Here is a 21967-nt window from a genome sequence, read left to right on the forward strand (position 1 = left end):
GGCAGGTTGGGGCAACAAAATTTATGAAGTACTGTTTTATTGTCTTTATGTCCTCTCCTATTAACTCTTAGCTTTTTCATTCAAAGTAAAAAAATGAGTCCTTTCTGGTAAGTTAAGGCAATGGAAAGTTTATTTTTCTGGGAAGCAATGATCATTGTTGACTTTTTTTTTTTTTCCTGAGACTGAGTCTCTCTGTCACCCAGGCTGGAGTGCAGTGGCACTATCTTGGCTCACTGCAACAGCCACCTCCTGGGTTCAAGCGATTCTCCTGCCTCAGCCTCCCAAGTAGCTGGGACTATAGGTGCCCACCATGGTGCCCAGCTAATTTTTGTATTTTTGGTAGAGATGCAGTTTCACTATGTTGGTCAGGCTGGTCTCGAACTCCTGACATCAGGTGATCCGCCTGCGTTGGCCTCCCAAAATGCTGGGATTACAGGTGTGAGCCACCACACCCGACCTCATTGTTGACATTTTACCTAGAAATATTCTTCTTCATATAGGAAGCGTGCTGGAACATGTATGTGTCAGCCTGATATTTACCTTAAAATGTTGTTTACTTTTCTAGCAACAACCTTTAAGGCCCAATTTAGTGGAAACTAGTTGTCCCAACATACGGATGGATCCAAAATTATGCCCTGCTGATCCAGACTGGATTGCTTTTATACATAGCAATGATATTTGGATATCTAACATCGTAACCAGAGAAGAAAGGAGACTCACTTATGTGCACAATGGTAAGGCATAGTTCTTCAAATTTACTTTTCTGAACAGTATTTTTTGAAGTATAATTTGCTTCTTGCATTTTGACATTAGATCACCAAGCTGGGTGATCTTTGCATTTGAAATTCAAGTCTTTAAAATTTTTTAAAAATAGAGAGAAGTACAGAGAATAACTGGTATGTACCACATGTATAATACTGCTTTCTCTTAATGTTCATTTTCAAACAGTGCAACAAAAGAACCTCTGACATGATTGTTCTTTTAGCCTAATAAGACTGCCAGAATTTTCATAGAACTCTTGTTATTAAAATAAAATTTTAGGCTGGGCGTGGTGGCTCCTAGGACTCTGGGAGGCTGAGGCAGGTAGATTGTTTGAGCCCAGAAGTTCAAGACCAGGATGGGCAACATGGTGACACCCCGTTTTCCAAAAAAATACAAAAAAGTAGCTGAGCATAGTGGCATGTGTAATTCTAACTACCTGGGAGACTGAGGTAGGAGGATCACTTGAGTCCAGGAGGTCGAGGCTGTGGTGAGCCATGATTGCACCATTGCACTCCAGCCTGGGCGACAGAGTGAGACTCTGTCTCAAAAATAATAAAAATAATAATAAATAAATAAGTAAGTTTTGTTTTTGAGAAACAGATAGAAAAACCAATTACACACTCTAAGAAACTACTTGAGGCCAGGCATGGTGGCTCATGCCTGTAGTCCCAGCACTTTGGGAGGCCAAGGCAGGTGGATCACCTGAGGTCAGGAGTTCTAGACAGTCTGGCCAACATGGTGAAACCCTGTCTCTACTAAAAATACAAAAATTAGCCGGGCATGGTGGTGCATGCCTGTAAATCCCAGCTACTAGGGAGGTTGAGACGGTAGAATTACTTGAACCTGGGAGGCGGAGGTGGCAGTGGCTGAGATGGCACCACTGCACTCCAGCCTGGGCAAGAGAACAAGACTTTGTCTCAAAATAAATAAAATAAAATAAAACTACTTGAGACTGAGACGGGGGGAAGCCTGGGCAACATAGTAAGACCTTGTCTCTACCAAAAAAAAAAAAAAAAATTAGCTGGATGTGGTGGCACATGCCTGTAATCCCAGCTATTCAGGAGGCTGAGGCAGGCAGATCACTCAAGCCTAGGAGGTTGAGGCTAAAGTGAGACATGGTTGCACCACTGCACTCCAGCCTGGGTGACAGAGTGAGACCCTGTCTCAAAAAAAATTTATCCTTCAGTTTCGGAGAGCCTACTTAGTTATCGTCATAATAGGAAAAATAGAACTTTGTAGAACTATATATATTGTGGGAATATTTAATTAAGTTTTATTGAAGTGGCTATGATAATACTAAGCACTATTCAAAGCACAGAAAGCTGTGGTTTCCTCTAAAGGTTTCATACAAATGAAAGATGGGAAATAGTGTATTGCTTTTTCTTTGAACACGTGAAACAGTTTAGGATTAAGTACCATAATGAAGATGAAGACTGAAAATTCTTTTGTCTAACTTTTGCTTAATCTTATGTTCACAAAGCTGATTGTCATCTTTCTTAATCATTATCGCCTCATCATCATCAATCATTAGTTAAAATTAATTACAGACCAGGTGTGGTGGCTCACACCTGTAATCCCAGCACTTTGGGAGGCCGAGGCAGGCGATCACGAGGTCAAGAGATCGAGACCATCCTGGCTAACACGGTGAAACCCTGTCTCTACTAAAAATACAGAAAATTAGCCGGGCGTGGTGGCGGGCGCCTGTAGTCCCAGCTACTCGGGAGGCTGAGGCAGGAGAATGGTGTGAACCTGGGAAGCGGAGCTTGCAGTGAGCTGAGATCGTGCCACTGTACTCCAGCCTGGGTGACAGAGCAAGACTCCTTCTCAAAAAAAAAAAAAAAAAAGAAAGTCATTGTTAACAGATATGTTACAGGTAGGAAAACAAAATGATACATACTCTCTCAAGTTTTTTTTTTTTGTTGTTGTTGTTCTTTTTTTTTTTTGAGACAAAGTCTCACTCTGTCACCCAGGCTGGCGTGCAATGGTGCGATCTCTGCTCACTGCAACCTCCGCCTCTCGGGTTCAGTTGATTCCCCTGCCTCAGCCTCCCGAGTAGCTGGGATTACTGGCTAATTTTTTTTTTGTATTTTTAGTACAGACAGTTTCACCATGTTGGCCAGGGTGGTCTCAATCTTCTGACCCTGTGATGCACCCACCTCAGCCTCCCAGAGTGCTGGGATTACAGGCATGAGCCACTGTGCTCAGCCTGTTTGTTTTTTGTAGCAAAGTCTCGCTCTATTGCCCAGGCTGGAGTGCAGTGGCGTTAGCTCACTGTAACATCCGCCTCCTGGGTTCAAGTGATTCTCATCCCTCAGCCTCATGAGTAGCTGGGATTACAGGTGCATGCCACCACACCTGGTTAATTTTTGTATTTTTAGTAGAGACGGGGTTTCACCATGTTGGCCAGGCTGGTGTTGAACTCCTGACCTCAAGTGATCCGCCCACCTCCGCCTCCCAAAGTGCTGAGAACAGGCGTGAGGCACGGCACCTGGCCAGACATGGGGTTTTATAAGAGCACCAATGTGGGAAAGTGGTCAGGGAAGGCTTTCCAGAAAAGATGACACCTAAACTGATCCTAAATAATGTCTATATATTATCTAGTACACTCCTGACAAAGGGACTACATGAGAAAGGTCTTGATGCAAAAGACATCATGGTGTTTGTGAGGAGGTAGAAGCAGTGTGAAGGTCCTGAAGCATAAGTTCTGAGTCAAGAAGTAGCAAAAGACTGGCAGATAAGGGCCAGGACAAGGGTAGACCATATCTTCTGTAAATGAACATGGACTTTATCGTGATATGAGGGTCCATGGAAAAGTTTTTAACAGTTGTGTGATCATAATCATCATGTTGTCCATAAGTTGCTCTGGGTACTTTGTGGAAGTTAAATTCAAGAAACATGGGTAGAAACAGGAACACCAAAGCTTGACTGTTGCAGTTATCCAAGTTATATGGCCTAAATCTAGAGCATAGGATAGAGACAAAGGGATGGAGTAGGGAAAACCTTAAGTTAAAAGTACAGATTTTGGTGTTTAATAGGTCCCCCTTTGAAGTCAGGAAATCAGAACAGCTGTTCTACTACCAATGGCAGTAGAAAGATTAGGCTGGTAGTTAATAAATCTGTTCTGGAAATCCAAGCCATTTTTTCATGCTTTTTTTTTTTCCATTTTTTTGAGACAGGCTCTCCTGTTGGCTCACTGCAGTCTTGACAGGGCTCCAGCAATCCTCCCATCTCAGCACCCCTGAATAGCTGAGACTACAGGTGTGTGCCACCATGCCTGCCTAATTTTTAGCTTTTTTTGTAGAGACAAGGTCTCCCTGTGTTGTCAAGGCTGGTCTTGAACTCCTCGGCTCAAGTGATTCTCTCACCTCAGCCTCCTAAATTGCTGGGATTATAGGCATGAGCCAACAAACCCAGCCCAGTTTTTCATGTTTCAGCAAACACCGGACACTTGCTATGTACCAGTTATTGTACTTGAGGCTGAGACTGCAAAGCTGTCATGTAACTGTCAGAGTTAAGGCATTTTTAGTAATTTTTTTTCTTCTGTAAAATTGTTTTCCACAGGATTTGTGAAGATTGGCAGAATTTAAAATGGAAAGCACTGGAATCCTGCAGGACATTATACTAGTGTTTTTATTCTTTATCATGTTGTATGTAGGTATGCAGTATATTTTCAGGATTAATAGAGTAGTTAAGAATACAGGTCGAGCCTGGTGAAGTGGCTCATGTCTGTAATCCCAGCACTTTGGGAAGCCAAGGTGGGAAGATCACTTGAGTCCAGGAGTTCAAGACCAGTCTGGGCAACGTAGGGGGAGACCCTGTCTCTACAAAATAATAAAAATGACCCAGGCATGGTGTCATGGGCCTGTTTCTCAGCTACTCTGGGAGCCGAGGTGGGAGGATCACTTGAGCCTGGGAAGTCAGGCTCAGTTACACCACTGCTCTCCAGCCTTGGAGTAAGCTGTAATTGCACCACTGCACTCCAGCCTTGGTGGCAGATGAAAGAGAGAGACCCTGTCTCTAAAAAAAAAAAAAAAAAAAAAAGAATGTAGAACTAGTTTGAATTTCAAGTCTACCACTTATTAACTGTGCGGCCTTGGTTATTTAACCCATCTCTTTGCTTCCATATCTATAAAAACAGATGTTAATAGCACATCAACATAGGGTTGTTATGAGGCTTTAGTGAGTTAATATATATGAAGTATTTAGGATAGTGCCTGAAACATAGTAAGTGTTGTGTAAGTATGTGCTTAGATAGAAAGTAGGTAGGGAGTTAATGTCATCAGCTTATTCCACTCACAATAGGTTTCTAAGTGAAAGTCCACTTGAGATGGATTTGGTCAATCAGTATGTACATGTGTTTATTCTTTACTTGGTGATAGAGGAATTTAAAAGTAATAAAATCCTAGTTTCTGCTCTCAAATGACTTACTGAGAGGATGAGATGATACTATTTATTCATTTAATAAATAATAATGGAAGTCTATAATAAACAGTAAGAAGATACAAATGAGGGTTACTTATCTTCATAGTATTGGCTGTATCATTAATTCCAAAATTCAAAACACTTTGAAAACTGAGCTTAGTTTTCATTAGGTTGTTACTAAAACTCATTTAGCAGTAACACCTGACCTGAAGTGACCTGAGGATATTTATAAACTTAATATGCTCACCTACATAGTGTGCCTATTCGTAAGTTTGCTGCAGGAATATTAGTGTATTTGATTACAAGGTATTTGGTTACCCTGCTGCAGATACTACATAATGTATTATGGTAGATGTACAATATATGAAAAATCTTGGCCAGGCACGGTGGCTCATGCCTGTAATCCTAGCACTTTGGGAGGCTGAGGCGGGTGGATCACCTAAGGTTGGGAGTTCAAGACCAGCCTGACCAACATGGAGAAACCCCGCTTCTACTAAAAATACAAAATAACCTGGGGTGGTGGCGCATGCCTGTCATCCCAGCTACTCGGGAGGCTTAGGTTGGAGAATCGCTTGAACCCAGGAGGTGGAGGTTGCGGTGAGCCGAGATGGCACCATTGCACTCCAGCATGGGCAACAAGAGTGAAACTCTGTCTAAAAAAAAAAAAAGAAGAGGGAGGGAGGGAGGGAAGAGAGAGAGAGAAAGAAAGAAAATGAAAGAAAAGAAAGATCTCCCAGATTCTGAATTCCAAATATTTCTTTTTGGATTCAAACTTTTTGGATAAAAAAATCATTGGTTTGTACTGTACATGATGTCAGACTATATAGAAAATATAGATAAACAAAAATAATAAAACTTGCCTGTAAAATTAGAATCAGGCCAGGTGCAGTGGCTCATACCTGTAATCCTAGCACTTTGGGAGGCCAAGGTGAGAGGATTACTTGAGCTCAGGGGTTTGAGACCAGCCTGGGAAACATAATGAGACTTCATCTCTACAAAATGTTTTTTAAAAATTAGCTGGGCTTAGTGACACATGCCTGTGTCCCAGCTACTTGGGAGGCTGAGACAGGAGGATTACTTGAACCCAGGAGATGAAGGCTGCAGTGACCTGAGATCTCACCCCTGCACTCTACCCTTGGTGAAAGCAAGACCCTGTCTCAAAAATAAAATAAAAATTAAAGTCCCTATGGTATATGTAATGCCTACTAGACTGGCTAAAGTGAGAAATATTGAGAACACCAAATGCTGGAGAAGAACTTTCATACTTTGATAGTAAGAGTGTAAAATAATAGAAATACTTTGGATAACTGACACTTAACCACACTAACCAGCCATATTACTCGTAGGTATTTACTTAGAAGAAACAAAAACACATGTTCTCAAAAATTCCCTTTTTTTTTTTTCTTTTTTGAGACATGATCTCAGTCTGTCCCCCAGGCTGGAGTTCAGTGGCGTGATATTGGCTCACTGCATCCTCCTCCTCCCGAACTCAAGCGATTCTCCTACTTCAGCCTCCCGAGTAGCTGGGACCATAGGCACCTGCCATCACACCTGGCTAATTTTTGTATTTTTTATAGAGGCGGGGTTTTGCTGTGTTGCCAAGGCTGGTCTCAAACTCCTGAGCTCAAGCAATCCGCCCTCCTCAGCCTCCCAAAATGTTGGGATTACAGGTGTGAGCCACCACGCCTGGCCCACAAAAATTTTTACACGGTAATAATGTTCATAGCATTTTTATTCATAATAGCCAGAAACTGGAAACAGGCAAGATATCCATTAACAGATAAAAACTATGGTATGCAATGGAATACAACTCAGCAATAAACAGGAATTAACTATTGACACATGTAACAATATTGATGAAACTCAAAAGAATCCAAACACAAGTATATATATACTGTATGATTTCATTTACATGAAATTCTAGAATATGCAAACCTAACCTCTGGTGATAGAAATCAGATCAGTGATTGTTTCTGGGTCGGGGCTGGGCCTTGACTGGGAAGGAGCATGAGAAAACATCCTTGGGTACTGGAAGTGTAAGTGGTGATAGGAGTGTGGTCATACAAGTATATGTATTTTTCAAAAATAAACAGTACATTTAAGAATTCGTAAATTATAAAGCAATTTTTAAAAACCTCGAAATCTTACTACTTGGAGATAACCATATTTCAGCTTATATCAGCACTTTTTAAAAATGCATTTTTATAACATTTTTATAAATGAATCACAGTGTAAATGCTATTCAATAAACTGATTTGTTTTATTCAAGTATATTGTAAACATGTCCTCATGACACAAATTTTTTTTTTTTTTTTTTGAGACGGAGTCTTGTTCTGTCACCCAGGCTGGAGGGCAGTGGTGTTGTGATCTTGGCTCACTGCAACCTCCACCTCCCGGGTTCAAGCGACTCTTCTGCCTCAGCCTCCCAAGTAGGAGCATGCCCTGCTAAGTTTTGTGTTTTTAGTAAAGACGGGGTTTCACCATATTGGCCAGGCTGATTTCAAGCTCCTGACCTTGTGATCTGTTCCCCTCGGCCTCCCAAAGTGCTGGGATTACAGGCGTGAGCTACCACGCCTGGCCTCAAAATCTTATATAATTATGGCTTTGTGGTTTTCTTTTAAAACAAGAATCCCCTTCAAACTATTTGCTGGAAACCTAAGTGTAAAACAGATGAAAGCTGAGCTGCTCCAACTGAATGAGATGAAAGAAGAATGGTTGAATTATATGACCTATAAGATTCACTCTAGGTCTAAGATATACTTCTCTGTGTAGGAGAGTTGCAAGTGTCCCCTATACTCTGCTCCTTTACATGTAATTTTTTTTCCATGATCCTGCTAATTGGGAAAATAATAACATTTGGAGCATGTACTGTGGTCCAGGCTTTGTTCTGAGTGCTTTATGTGAATTAATTAATTTAATCTTCATATCAGCCTCACAAGGTAGCCTTTTATTCTCATTTACAAATGGGATAATGCAGTGGAATAAGATTGAATGATTTGCCCAAAGTCAGACAGTACGTAAATGATGGACCCCAGATTTGAACTCAGTCCATTTAGCTCCAGAGTTTACCACTGTACTCCAGCTACCTTTCCAAATAAACTGAATCATTTTGCTTTGTACGTATGAAAAGATAGCTTTCCGTGGTAATTTTGCCTTTTATATTTGTCTAGAGCTAGCCAACATGGAAGAAGATGCCAGATCAGCTGGAGTCGCTACCTTTGTTCTCCAAGAAGAATTTGATAGATATTCTGGCTATTGGTGGTGTCCAAAAGCTGAAACAAGTAAGGGGATTCAAATAATATAGTATGGATCATTTAAAGTATTGTAAGATTCAACTGTCAGTTAAGTGCACAGATTCTAAATCTTGGTTAATAGATTCGAAAGTGGATAATAGATTCCAAAGTGGTGATGATTGATTCATGCCAGTAGTTACTTAAAATATATACTTTAGGCCAGGCGCAGTGGCTAACACCTGTAATCCCAGCACTTTGGGAGACTGAGGCAGTCGGATCACCTGAGGTCAGGAGTTCAAAACCAGCCTGGCTAACATGGTGAAACCCCGTTTCTAATAAAAATACAAAAAATTAGCCAGGCGTGGTGGCACGCGCTTGTAATCCCAGCTACGCGAGAGGCTGAAGCAGGAGAATCGCTTGAACCTAGGAGACGGAGGTTGCAGTGAGCCGAGATCGCACTATTGCACTCCATCTTGGGCACTGAGAGCGAAACTCTGTCTCAAAAATCTGTAGATTATGACCAGGCACAGTGACTCAATGCCTGTAATCCCAGCACTTTGGGAGGCCGAGGCGGGTGGATCATGAGGTCAGGAGATCAAGACCATCCTGGCTAACACAGTGAAACCCCGTCTCTACTAAAAATTAAAAACAAATTTAGCTGAGTGTGGTGGCGGGTGCCTGTAGTCCCAGCTACAGGGAGGTTGAGACAGGAGAATGACATGAACCTGGGAGGCGGAGCTTGCAGTGAGCCAAGATTGTGCCTCTGCACTCCAGCCTGGGCGACACAGTGAGACTGCGTCTCAAAAAAAAAAAAAAAAAAATGTAGATTATATTTCATCATAATGAAGTCTAGTAAAAACAATTGTATTGTGGTTTAATGCCTCTGGCCCCTCAATTCTCTTTGCCAGTTTTTCTCCTAGAGGCTGGTCTTGGTAATGCTGGCAGCATTGGTGGCAAAATAAAAAATACCACACCTTGGCCGGGCGCAGTGACTCACACATGTAATCCCAGCACTTTGGGAGGCTGAGGTGGGCGGATCATGAGGTCAGGAGATCGAGACTATCCTGGCCAACATGGTGAAACCTCATCTCTACTAAAATACAAAGAATTAGCTGGGTGTGGTGGTGCACACCTGTAGTCCCAGCTACTCGGGAGGCTGAGGCAGAAGAATCAATTGAACCTGGGAGGTGGAGATTGCAGTGAGCCGAGATCATGCCACTGCGTTCCAGCCTGGTGACAGAGCGAGACTCAGTCTCAAAAACAAAAAAACACACCTTAATGTGTTGCTATAAAAATGTGTGATTGACTAGAGAGTCTATTAAACAGATGACCAAATCAGTGTATGAATGGATAGGATAAAAGGGAACAGATTCCTCCCTTTCTTGGGGCAAATTCACAAATATCTCACTCTAAGAAATAGCTCACTAAAGCTTGGCTTTCAAACTTTTTGACCATGATCCAGTTAGAAGTGTACTTGTATTATGGCCTAATACATATACTGTATAGATAAAACTGAAAACAAATTTCAAGAAGTAATACTTACTCTTTTTTTTTTTTTTTTTGAGACGTAGTCTCTCTCTTGTCGCCCAGGCTGGAGTGCAGTGGCGCAATCTCAGCTCACTGCAAGCTCCGCCTCCCAGTTCAAGCCATTCTCCTGCCTCTCAGCCTCCCAAGTAGCTGGGACTACAGGCGCCTGCCACTGCACCCGGCTAATTTTTTGTATTTTTAGTAGAGACGGGGTTTCACCGAGTTAGCCAAGATGGTCTCAATCTCCTGACCTCATGATCCACCCGCCTCGGCCTCCCAAAGTGCTGGGATTACAGGCGTGAGCCACCGGGCCTGGCCGCAATACTTATTCTTTTTTTTTTTTTTTTTTTTTGAGGCGGAGTCTCGCTCTGTCGCCCGGACTGGAGTGCAGTGGCCAGATCTCAGCTCACTGCAAGCTCCGCCTCCTGGGTTTACGCCATTCTCCTGCCTCAGCCTCCCGAGTAGCTGGGACCACAGGCGCCCGCCACCTCGCCCGGCTAGTTTTTGTATTTTTAGTAGAGACGGGGTTTCACCGTGTTAGCCAGGATGGTCTCGATCTCCTGACCTCGTGATCCGCCCGTCTCGGCCTCCCAAAGTGCTGGGATTACAGGCTTGAGCCACCGCGCCCGGCCCGCAATACTTATTCTTATGTGTAATACTCCCTGATACTTTTATGTTGGGTTTTTTTGTTATTGGGGTTTTTTTTTCTTTTTTTTTTTAGGCGAGGTCTCTGTTGCCCAGGCTAGAGTGCAGTGGTGCAGTCTCAGCTCACTGCAAACTCTGCCTCCCGGGCTCAAGCAATCCTCTCACCTCAGCCTCCCAAGTACCTGGGACTACAGGCGCAAGCCACTACACACAGCTAATTTTTATATTTTTTTGTAGAGATGGAGTATTGCCATGTTGCCCAGGGTGTGGTTTGTGTGTCATATTTTTTAAAATACTGGTTATGACCCATTAATAGATTTCATGACCTACTCATGGTTTGGAGCTAGCAGTCTGAATGCTTCTCTAAGAGACCCTGAAAAATACTTGTAAGCCATGTCTTGGATTTGGACATTTTATTTTAAGATGTGAAATGTATTGTTGTATTTGTTAGAACATGATTTTGACATGAATAGAGAAACTATTCAAAATAACTGAACTGTATTTAGTATTTATGTTTTTAATGGGAAATATTATAAATGTAATTAAATATTTCATTTTTCAACAAAGAATGCATTTTATGGTATGTAAGAATGAAGTCCTTCAAAAATGTTTTTCCTTGTTTTGAAAATATGTATACATATCATCTCCAGTTGTTTTGCCTCCAAAAGAAGTGGCTTAACAATAACTCACCTTGCTGCTACAAAGACTAGTGATATTTTCCTACAAAAAAGGTAGCGTATTTTATACATAAGTTATTCTTCACTATAAGAAATCTGATACTAGAAGGAACGGTTGGTTATGACTACTTTCTGGAATAATTATTCTAAATTTTCAATATCTAAATTTCTTTTAAGCTCCCAGTGGTGGTAAAATTCTTAGAATTCTATATGAAGAAAATGATGAATCTGAGGTGGAAATTATTCATGTTACATCCCCTATGCTGGAAACAAGGAGGGCAGATTCATTCCGTTATCCTAAAACAGGTACTGTACTCCACTGGCATTTATATTCACTTATTTCCTCTTTCCAAATAAGATTCTGTAGTCATCCAAAGGTGTAGTCAATGACATTGGTCATTTCTGGCCTTATTTATGATGGGTTGTTCACTGAGTATCACAAAAATAGATTTTGAATTAAAGGGTGATCGTTTTTTATTCTTTTCAAAGGTAGGGATGTCCACACAATTGATTTCCTCAAGGAATGAATTAGAGGGTATCTTTGTGCCAGGCGTGGTAGCTCATGTCTATAATCCCAGCACTTTGGGAGGCTGAGGCAGGTGGATCATTTGAGGTCAGGAGTTTGAGACCAGCCTGAACAACATGGTGAAACCCCATCTTTACTAAAAATGCAGAATTAGCCAGGTTTTTTGGTGCATGCCTGTAATCCCAGCCAATTGGGAGGCTGACGCAGAATAATTGCTTGAACCCAGGAGGCAGAGGTTATAGTGAGCCGAGATCACGCCATTGCATTCCAGCCTGGGCAACAAGAGTCTGTCTCAAAAAAAAAGAAAAAGGAGACGGTGTCTTTGCTAGCAAATACAGATTTTTAAGTGATACTGTTCATAATAAGTGATTTTTTTTTTCCATTTTGCTTCTTACAGCATTTCAATTGTGAAAATAATACATATTTTCACTTTATTTCATTTGGACTCTTTTCAGCCTGGTTTTTTTTTTTTTTTTTTTTATTCTTTTAAAATTTTTATTTCAATAGTTTTTGGGGAACAGGTGGTTTTTGGTTACATGGATAAATTCTTTAGTGGTGATTTCTGAGATTTTGGTGCACCCATCACCCGAGCAGTGTACACTGTACCCAATGTGTAGTCTTTTATTACTTACCCGCCTCCCACCCTTCCTCTGGAGTCCCCAGAGTCCATTATATCATTCTTATGCCTTTGTGTCGTCATAGCTTAGCTCCCACTTATCATTGAGAACAATGATATTTGGTTTTTCCATTCTTGAGTTACTTCACTTAGAATAATCGTCTCCAGCTCCATCCAGGTTGCTGTGAATGCCATTATTTTGTTCCTTTTTGTGGTTGAGTAGTATTCCATGTTGTATATATACTACATTTTTTTAATCCACTTGTTGGTTGATGGGCAAGCCCCTTATTTTTATTTTACTTTTTTAAGACAGTGTTTTGCTCTGTCATCCAGGCTGGAGTGCAGTGGCGTGATCTTGGCTCACTGAAGCCTCTGCCTCCAGGGTTCAAATGATTATCCTCCCTCAGCCTCCTGAGTAGCTGGGATTACAGGTGCCTACCACCAAGCCCGGATGATTTTTGTATTTTTAGTAGAGATGGTGTTTCACCACTCCTGACCTGAAGGGATCACCTCGGCCTCCCAAAGTGCTGGCATTACAGGTATGAGCCGCTGCACCTGGCCGAACCCCTTATTTTTTGATATTCAAAATGTATGAATTTGAGATGGGGCTCTGAGATTCTTGTGCAGTAAAGCTCTGACCATCTACATTATTCTTTTTCATTTTTTTCTTGAGACAGTCTCTCTCTGTTGCCAAGGCTGGAATGCAGTGGTGTGATCTTGGCTCACTATACCTCCACCTCCTGAGCTCAGGCCATTTTCCCACCTTAGCCTCCTAAGTAGCTCGACCAGCCTGGTGCAGTGTGTACCACTGCACTTGGCTAATTTTTGTTTTTTGTTTTTTTGCTTTTTTGTTTTTGTTTGTATTTTTTTTTTTTTTTGCTCTGTCATCCAGGCTGGAGTGCAATGGCGTGATCTCAGCTCACTATAACCCCCGCTTCCCAGGTTCAAGCGATTCTCCTGCCTCAGCCTCCCGAGTAGCTGCAATTACAGGTGCCTGCCACCATGCCTGGCTAATTTTTGTATTTTTAGTAGAGACAGGGTTTCACCATGTTGGCCAGGCTGGTCTCGAACTTCTGATCTTGTGATCCACCTGCCTCAGCCTCCCAAAGTGTTGGGATTACAGGTGTGAGTCACCACACCCAGCTGTTCTTTTCGTGTTGTTTGTTTTTTTGAGACAGAGTCTCGCTCTGTTGCCCAGGCTGGAGTGCAGTGGCGCGATCTCAGCTCACTGCAGCCTCCGCCTCCCAAGTTCAAGCAATTGTCCTGCCTCAGCCCCCTGAGTAGCTAGGATTACAGGTGCATGCCACCACACCTGGCGAATTTTTGTATTTTTGGTAGAGATGGAGTTTCACCATGTTGGTCAGGCTGGTCTCAAACTGACCTCAGGTGATCCACCTGCCTCGACCTCCCAGAGTGCTGGGATTACAGGCGTGAGCCACTGCGCCCTGCCTAATTTTTGTATAGTTTGTAGAGATGGGGTTTTACCATGTGAGCCAGGCTTGTCTTGAATTCCTGAGCTCAAGTGATCCGCCTGCCTTGGCCTCTTCAAAGTGCTGGGATTACAGGCGTGAGATACTGTGCCTGGCATATACTTTACTCTTGACTTAACTAAAGTATAAAGAGAATTGATCTGGCAAAATTAATTTGAGTCATTTTGGATAAGCATTACTATTCATTTATGTCTCTTTCTTTTTTTTTTTTTGAGACAGAGTCTCGCTCTTGTTACCCAGGCTAGAGGGCAGTGGTGCAATGGCAGCTCACTGCAACCTCTGCCTCCCAGGTTCAAGTGATTCTCCTGCCTCAGCCTCCCAAGTAGATGGGATTACAGATGCACACCACCATGCCTGGCTAATTTTTGTATTTTTAGTAGAGATGGAGTTTCACCATGTTGGCCAAGGTGGTCTCAAACTCCTGACCTCAGGTGATCCACCTGCCTCACCCTGCCAAAGTACTGGGATTACAGGCGTGAGCCACCATGCCCAACCTATACATTATTCTTGACTTAACTAAAGTGTAAAGAGGATTGATCTGGCAAAATTAATTTGAGCAATTTTGGATAAACATTACTATTCATTTATGTCTCTTTCTAAAGGTACAGCAAATCCTAAAGTCACTTTTAAGATGTCAGAAATAATGATTGATACCGAAGGAAGGGTAAGTATAAAATGCTGAGTTGACCTTCTGTGTCATTTGACTAATCTATTCAGCCCAGTAGGGTTCTTTGATACACTTTTTTATTTTTGGACTTGTTGAACTTGCTGAGATATCTGTGGATCATGATTTTAGACTGACCTAATTTTTTACTTACAAATCATCCTGCTGGTTTATAAGATGGGAATATGGGGATATGCATATTAACCACTCCTTTCCAATAGTTTTTCTGTTTGCCTTTATTCTCCAGATTAATGTTAAAAGAAAAAAAAAGGTAGTTATTTACTGGTTACCTTTTGTGGTGGGTAGATGTCTGTGGTGCATTAAACATCCCACAGTGGCCGGGCACAGTGGCTCAAGCCTGTAATCCCAGCACTTTGGGAGGCCAAGACAGGTGGATCACTCGGTCAGGAGATCGAGACCATCCTGGCTAACACGGTGAAACCCCGTCTCTACTAAAAAATGCAAAAAAAAACTAGCCGGGCGAGTTGGCGGGCGCCTGTAGTCCCAGCTACTCGGGAGGCTGAGGCAGGAGAATGGCGTAAACCTGGGAGGCGGAGCTTGCAGTGAGCCGAGATCCGGCCACTGCACTCCAGCCTGGGCGACAGAGCGAGACTCTGTCTCCAAAAAAAAAAAAAAATCCCACAGTTGACTTGTACTACAGCTTTCCATTTCAACAGCCACATGCTTATAAGCTGCATGCACACAAGACTAGCTAAAAAACAGTCTTCTCTTCTAGACTTTTTTGGGGTTTTTTTGAGTTTAAGAGTGGAGGTTTAACAGGCGAAAGAAAGAGAAAAGAGGATAGCTTTCTCTCCTGCAGAGAGAGAGGCTCCCGAGTCAGTCTTCTTCTTCTAGACTTTTTTAAAAACAGCTTTACTGAGATATATAACTCACATGTAATACGATTTATTTAAAGTTTAAAATTCAGTGGCTGTTGGTGTATTCACAGAGTTTTGCAACCATCACCACAGGCAGTTTTAGAACATTGTTATTACCTCAAAAAGATACCCTATACTTCTGAGCCATCATCCTCCAACCTCCTCATATCCCCCAGCACTAGGCAACTTTTTTTTTTTTTTGAAATGGAGTTTCGCACTGTCACCCGGGCTGGAATGCAATGGTGCAATTCTCGGCTCCCTTCAACCTCTGCCTTCTAGGTTCACGTGATTCTCCTGCTTCAGCCTCCCGGGTAGTTGGAATTACAGGCACACACCACCACACTCAGCTAATTTTATGTATTTTTAGTAGAGATGGGGTTTCACTATGTTGACCAGATTGGTCTCAAACTCCTGACCTCATGATCCGCCCACCTTGGCCTTCCAAAGTGCTGGGATTACAGGCATGAGCCACCGCGCCCAGCCTAGACAACCATTAATCTACTTTCTATCTCTATAAATTTGCCTATTCTGGACATTTCATATAAGTGGAATCATACAATATGTATTTTGGTCTCCTTGACTTAGATTGTTTTCAAGGTCCATCCATGTTGTACTATGTATCAATACTTCATTTATTTTTAATTGATGAATAATACCTTTATATGGATATACCATGTTGTATTTATCAGGTGATGAACATTTCGATTGTTTCCGTTTTATGGCTATTAAGAATAATGCTGCCATGAGTATGTATGTAGCAGTTTTTGTGTGGGCTTACTCTCTGGAGTATATACCTACGAGTAGAATTGTTGAGTCATTTGATGACTTTTTTTTTAACCTTTTGTGGAACTAAAGTGTTTTTCCAAAGTGGCTGCACTATTTTATTTTATTTTATTTTATTTTTTGAAGAAAGTCTCCAGCCTGCCTAATATGGTAAAACCCCTCTCTACTAAAAATACAAAAAAAGAGAAAGGTCTCACTTTGTCACCCAACCTGGAGTACAGTGACACAGTCCCACTCAGCCCAGCCTCAACCTGTCAGGCTCAAGTGATCCTCCTGCCTCTGTCTTCTAAGTAGCTGGGACTACAGGCACACACTACCATGCCCAGCTAGTTTTATTTTTTGTAGCGACAGGATTTCCCTGTGTTGCCCAGGCTGGTCTTGAACTCCTGGGCCCACGTGATCCTCTCACTTCAGCCTCGTGAAGTGCTAGGATTACAGGTGTGAGTCACCACACTCAGCATGCACTATTTTATATTCCAACCTCCTCATATCCCTCAGCACTAGGCAACCTTTTTTTTTTTTTTTTGAGACGGAGTTTCGCACTGTTACCCGGGCTGCAGTGCAATGGTGTGATTCTCGGCTCACTTCACCCTCTGCCTTCTGGGTTCACGTGATTCTCCTGCTTCAGCCTGTGTGAGATTTCCAGTTTCTCTACATTATCACCAACACTTCTTGTTGTCCATTATATTTATTATAGCCATTCGATTGTGGGTTTTTTTTTTTTGAGATGGAGTCTCACTCTGTCGCCCAGGCTGGAGTGCAGTGGTACGATCTCTGCTCACTGCAAGCTCCACCTCCCGAGTTCATGCCATTCTCCTGCGTCAGCCTCCCAAGCAGCTGGGACTACAGGCGCCCACCACCACATCCAGCTAATTTTTTTATATTTTTAGTAGAGATGGGGTTTCACGTTATTAGCCAAGATGGTCTCACATCCAGCTAATTTTTTTATATTTTTAGTAGAGATGGGGTTTCACGTTATTAGCCAAGATGGTCTTGATCTCTTGACATCGTGATTTGCCTGCCTCGGCCTCCCAAAGTGCTGGGATTACAGGCGTGAGCCACCGCGCCTGGCCACTATTGTGTTTTAAGTGGTATCTCATTGTGGTTTTGATTCATATTTCTCTGATGGCTAACGATGTTGGGAATCATTTTCTGTGTTTATTAACCATGTATATATTTTCTGTGGAAGACTGTCTATTCAGATCCTTTGCAGTTTTTAAAAATTATTTATTTTTTACTGTGTGTTTGCTAGACTTTTAAAGGAAAAAAGTTTGCTTATCCGGGGCTATTTCTTTAATATATTACACAAATGGGCCAAGCACGGTGGCTTATGCCTGTAATCCCAACTATTTGGGAGACAGGCAGATCACTCAGGTCAGGAGTTCGAGGCCAGCCTGGCCAACATGAGAAAACCCTGTCTCTACTAAAAATACAAAAACTAGCTGGGCGCAGTGGCACATGCTTGTAATCCCAGCTACTCGAGAGGCTGAGGCAGGAGAATCACTTAAACCCGGGAGAGAGAGGTTGCAGTGAGTTGAGATGGTGTCACTGCACTATATAGCCTGGGCAACAGAGTGAGACTCTATCTCAAAAAAACAAAAAAAACCCACCATATATACATAATTACAAATATATATATTATACAAATATATTTTAGGCTGGGCACACTGGCTCATGCCTGTAATCCTAGCATTTTGGGAGGCCAAGGCAGGAGGATCACTTGAACCCAGGAGTTTGAGACTAGCCTGGGCAACATAGGGAGACTCCATCTCTACAAAAAATTTAAAAATTTATATTTTATTTAATTTCATTACAAGCACACACCTTACCTGTAGTCTCAGCTACTCAGGAGGCTGAGGCAGGAGGATCACTTGAGCCTGGGAAATTGCGAAGGCAGTAAGCTGTGATCAGGCCACTACATTCCAGCCTGGACAACAAAATTTGACCTTGTCTCAAATATATATATATGCACACACACACATATATATATAAATAAAATATGATTACTGTGTGTGTATATATATATATATTTCTAGGTGAAATATAGGGAATTAGGGACTATTATTTTTCTGGATACTCGAGTTTAAGGTGATTAAAACTTGATTTTACCAGTTATTATCAAGTGTTCTGTTAGTATCAACTCAAAGAAATAGACTTTTAGGATGTGTTAAAAGTGCTTAGAACTTTTTTAGGCACAAAAAGTAAGTACCAGTATAGGTAACCCAGAATTTACTCCTGGTTTTGTTATATCCTTTGTGCCTTTTTAATACCTGACTCTGGAAAAATTTCCTGCTTTTTAGATAATTGTTAAAGTAGACTAGCAAGCTAATTATTTATCTAAATCTTCTATAACTAGATTCTTTTTTTTTTTTCTTTTTTAATAGATTATGGATGTCATAGATAAGGAACTAATTCAACCTTTTGAGATTCTGTTTGAAGGAGTTGAATATATTGCCAGAGCTGGATGGACTCCCGAGGGAAAATAGTGCGTATGTTAAATTGTTACTTCTTTATAACTAATTTAGGATCCAGAGCTTTGGAATATTTGTGCTGTTAGGTTTGCCTTGTTGTTGGAGCTGCCTTCACATGTAAATTTGCAGTACAGTTATTACCGCACAAGGCATTTTTCTTGAATTAAGTGGATTTGTGCATTTGTAACCCTGTAAGCATAGGTGCACTGCAGTTTAATTCTGTCTGTATACTCAGCCAGTTATGGTTCACAGTGTTATTTGTGATTAAATTATATGACTTGAAGGCTCACACATAAATGTATATTTTTTAAAATTGTATAATTGTAGAGCTTTATATGAGGATTATTACAAATAAATAGTTTCTGTGTCTAAGGTTGACAGCAGACAGCAGGAGTTTCACAAGACTGGCATTTGTTGACATTGATACTAAAGGGAGAAAACTTTTTTTTTGAGTCAGGGTCTCACTCTGTCACCCAGGCTGGAGTACAGTGGTGCAGTCATGGCTCACTGCAGCCTCAATGTCCCCGGCTAAAGCTATCCTCCTGAGTAGCTGGGACTACAGGGACATGCCACTATGTCCAGCTAATTTTTTTTATTTTTTATAGAGACGATGTCTCACTATGTTGCCAGGTTGGTCTCAAAACTCGTGGGCTCCAGTGATCCTCTTGTTTCAGCCTCCCAAAGTGCTGAGATTACAGGTGTGAATCACTGCACTTGGCAGAATTTTTGTTTATATAGACAGGGTCTCTCTCTGCGTCACCCAGACTGTAGTGCAGTGGCATGATCATAGCTTACTGTAATCTTGAAATCCTGGCCTCAAGCAGGCCTCTCACCTTGACCTCCCAAAGTGCTGGGATTATAGGCTCATGCCAGCCTACAGGGATAAAACACTTTCACTGGCCAACTGTGGTTTTGGACATTTCAAGAAAACCACTTTTTATAAATTCTATTCAAGCTTAAAGTATATTTTTTTTTTTTTTTTTTTTTTTTTTTTGAGGCGGAGTCTCGCTCTGTCGCCCGGACTGGAGTGCAGTGGCCAGATCTCAGCTCACTGCAAGCTCCGCCTCCCGGGTTTACGCCATTCTCCTGCCTCAGCCTCCCGAGTAGCTGGGACTACAGGCGCCCGCCACCTCGCCCGGCTAGTTTTTTTTGTATTTTTTAGTAGAGACGGGGTTTCACCGTGTTAGCCAGGATGGTCTCGATCTCCTGACCTCGTGATCCGCCCATCTCGGCCTCCCAAAGTGCTGGGATTACAGGCTTGAGCCACCGCGCCCGGCCAAAGTATATTTTTAATTAACTATTTGTAAGTGATAATTTAATATACACTAAAGCAGTTCTTTCATTGTGATTATAGATATAATTGATAGGTGCCAAATGAGATATAGAGGATTCTTTTTCTGATAGCTTGCTTTATTTCTGGTTCTTCTCTTTTATTTATTTAAATAGTGCTTGGTCCATCCTACTAGATCGCTCCCAAACTCACCTGCAAATAGTGTTGATCTCACCTGAATTATTTATCCCAGTAGAAGATGATGTTATGGAAAGGCAGAGACTCATTGAGTCAGTGCCTGACTCTGTGACGCCACTAATTATCTATGAAGAAACAACAGACATCTGGATAAATGTATGCATTTTTTCCTGTACTTGTTTGAATATTTTCTCAGAATGCTAAAGCAAATGAAGTTATATAGCAAACTATCAAAATGCTTTTTTTTTTATTTTAAAGGGACCATGTTATTTCTTTAGTATGAATAATTCCAATTCAAGTGATGGTTCCAGAATGGAATGGTTTGTATTTAATAGAAAGTAGGTGCCATTGAAATGACATCTCCTTGGCCTCAGATTTGTTCCTGGAGATAACAGATATTAAATACACAGTCTCATCAGTGCTTCTGAGAGGACTTCATGAGTCTGGTCTAGAAAAGACTTTCTCTTTTATGTTGGCAGACTGTACCAAAATGTACCAATTTTTAATTGAATTTTGAATTTTCCAATTTAGCAGAAAAGTTTAAATAAGATACAAAATAAATAAAGCCATTTTACTTCCTAGCTGAATATAAGTTTAAGCTTCATATGATTCGCCTATAAATACCTGTTTTCCCCTGAACTATTAGAAAAATTATCTTCGGAAAACAAAAGTAAAAAAAAATTTTACTTCATCTTTCTGTATTTTTATTAAACCTTGTGCCGTGTTTCAAGGATTATAGAGATGTTGAATAAGAAAAAACTTTTGGTCATATTTTTCTTTTTTACTCCATTTGAAAACATTTACTTCTCAGTGGATGAAGTCTTTGACTAAAGTAAAATAAATCTGAAAGCCCCAAGCAAAATTTATTACTATAAATACAGCATTCCCTGTGGCACTGATGGTTATTTATATTTCAACGTATATTTATCAAGTAATTTTTCCTATAGCCTAATTGAATTATGTAGTATTTTCATAATCTGTATAGTAAATTTAGCTATTCATTTTACAGATCCATGACATCTTTCATGTTTTTCCCCAAAGTCACGAAGAGGAAATTGAGTTTATTTTTGCCTCTGAATGCAAAACAGGTTTCCGTCATTTATACAAAATTACGTCTGTTTTAAAGGAAAGCAAATATAAACGATCCAGTGGTGGGCTGCCTGCTCCAAGTAAGAAATCCATTTTATTTTAAAAAAAGAAAAAATGTTGGAAGCAGAAGGTGGGAGGGACAGGGGAATGTATCTTTTGCATGCTTTGTAAGCATCAAATACTTGCTTCATTAAACTTAATATGTAAGTTAAACGAAAATATAAATACATGTACGTGTAAAAAACACAGGACAAAGTTCTTAATGGATTGACACATATTATAAAGTATTAATAGTGAATAATCTCTAAGTAGCAGGATTACTGATTTTTACTTTCTACCTTTGCCTTGACTGCAATTTTTAATTTGTTTAAAGTGAGCCCATTTAGAAAAAACTATTTTTGGCTGGGTGCAGTGGCTCACACCTGTAATCCCAGCACTTTGGGAGGCCGAGGCAGGCGGATCACCTGAGGTCAGGAGTTTGAGACCAGCCTGGCCAACATGGCGAAACACCATCTCTACTAAAAAATGCAAAAATGAACCGGGCGTGGTAGTGTGCACCTGTAGTCCCAGCTTACTCGAGAAGCTGAAGCAGAAGAATCGCTTGAACCCAGGAGGCGGAGGTTTCAGTGAGCCAAGATCACGCCACCGCACTCCAGTCTGGCGACAGAGCAAGACTCCATCTCAAAAGAAAAAAAGACAACACTATTTTTTAAATG

At 41.3% G+C, this 21967-nt stretch overlaps 1 protein-coding gene across 10 annotated transcripts in view; it reads left to right on the forward strand.

Annotated features, from left to right (window-relative positions):
* The window catches only part of DPP8 (dipeptidyl peptidase 8), a 79328-nt gene that overhangs the window by 18467 nt on the left and 38894 nt on the right, over window positions 1-21967 (forward strand). For all 10 annotated transcript variants that reach the window (XR_004057309.1, XR_004057308.1, XM_010355507.2 and 7 more), the window contains 7 exons: window positions 566-734; window positions 8355-8465; window positions 11444-11572; window positions 14501-14562; window positions 18608-18708; window positions 20141-20318; window positions 21172-21331. Coding sequence is in view for 8 of the 10 variants with exons in the window: in XM_010355507.2 (XP_010353809.1) it covers window positions 566-734; window positions 8355-8465; window positions 11444-11572; window positions 14501-14562; window positions 18608-18708; window positions 20141-20318; window positions 21172-21331 (910 nt within the window). In the remaining 2 variants the exon portion in view is untranslated. The remainder of the gene's footprint in view (window positions 1-565; window positions 735-8354; window positions 8466-11443; window positions 11573-14500; window positions 14563-18607; window positions 18709-20140; window positions 20319-21171; window positions 21332-21967) is intronic.

Source organism: Rhinopithecus roxellana, chromosome 5 (assembly GCF_007565055.1).
Source record: "Rhinopithecus roxellana isolate Shanxi Qingling chromosome 5, ASM756505v1, whole genome shotgun sequence".
NCBI lineage: Eukaryota > Metazoa > Chordata > Mammalia > Primates > Cercopithecidae > Rhinopithecus > Rhinopithecus roxellana.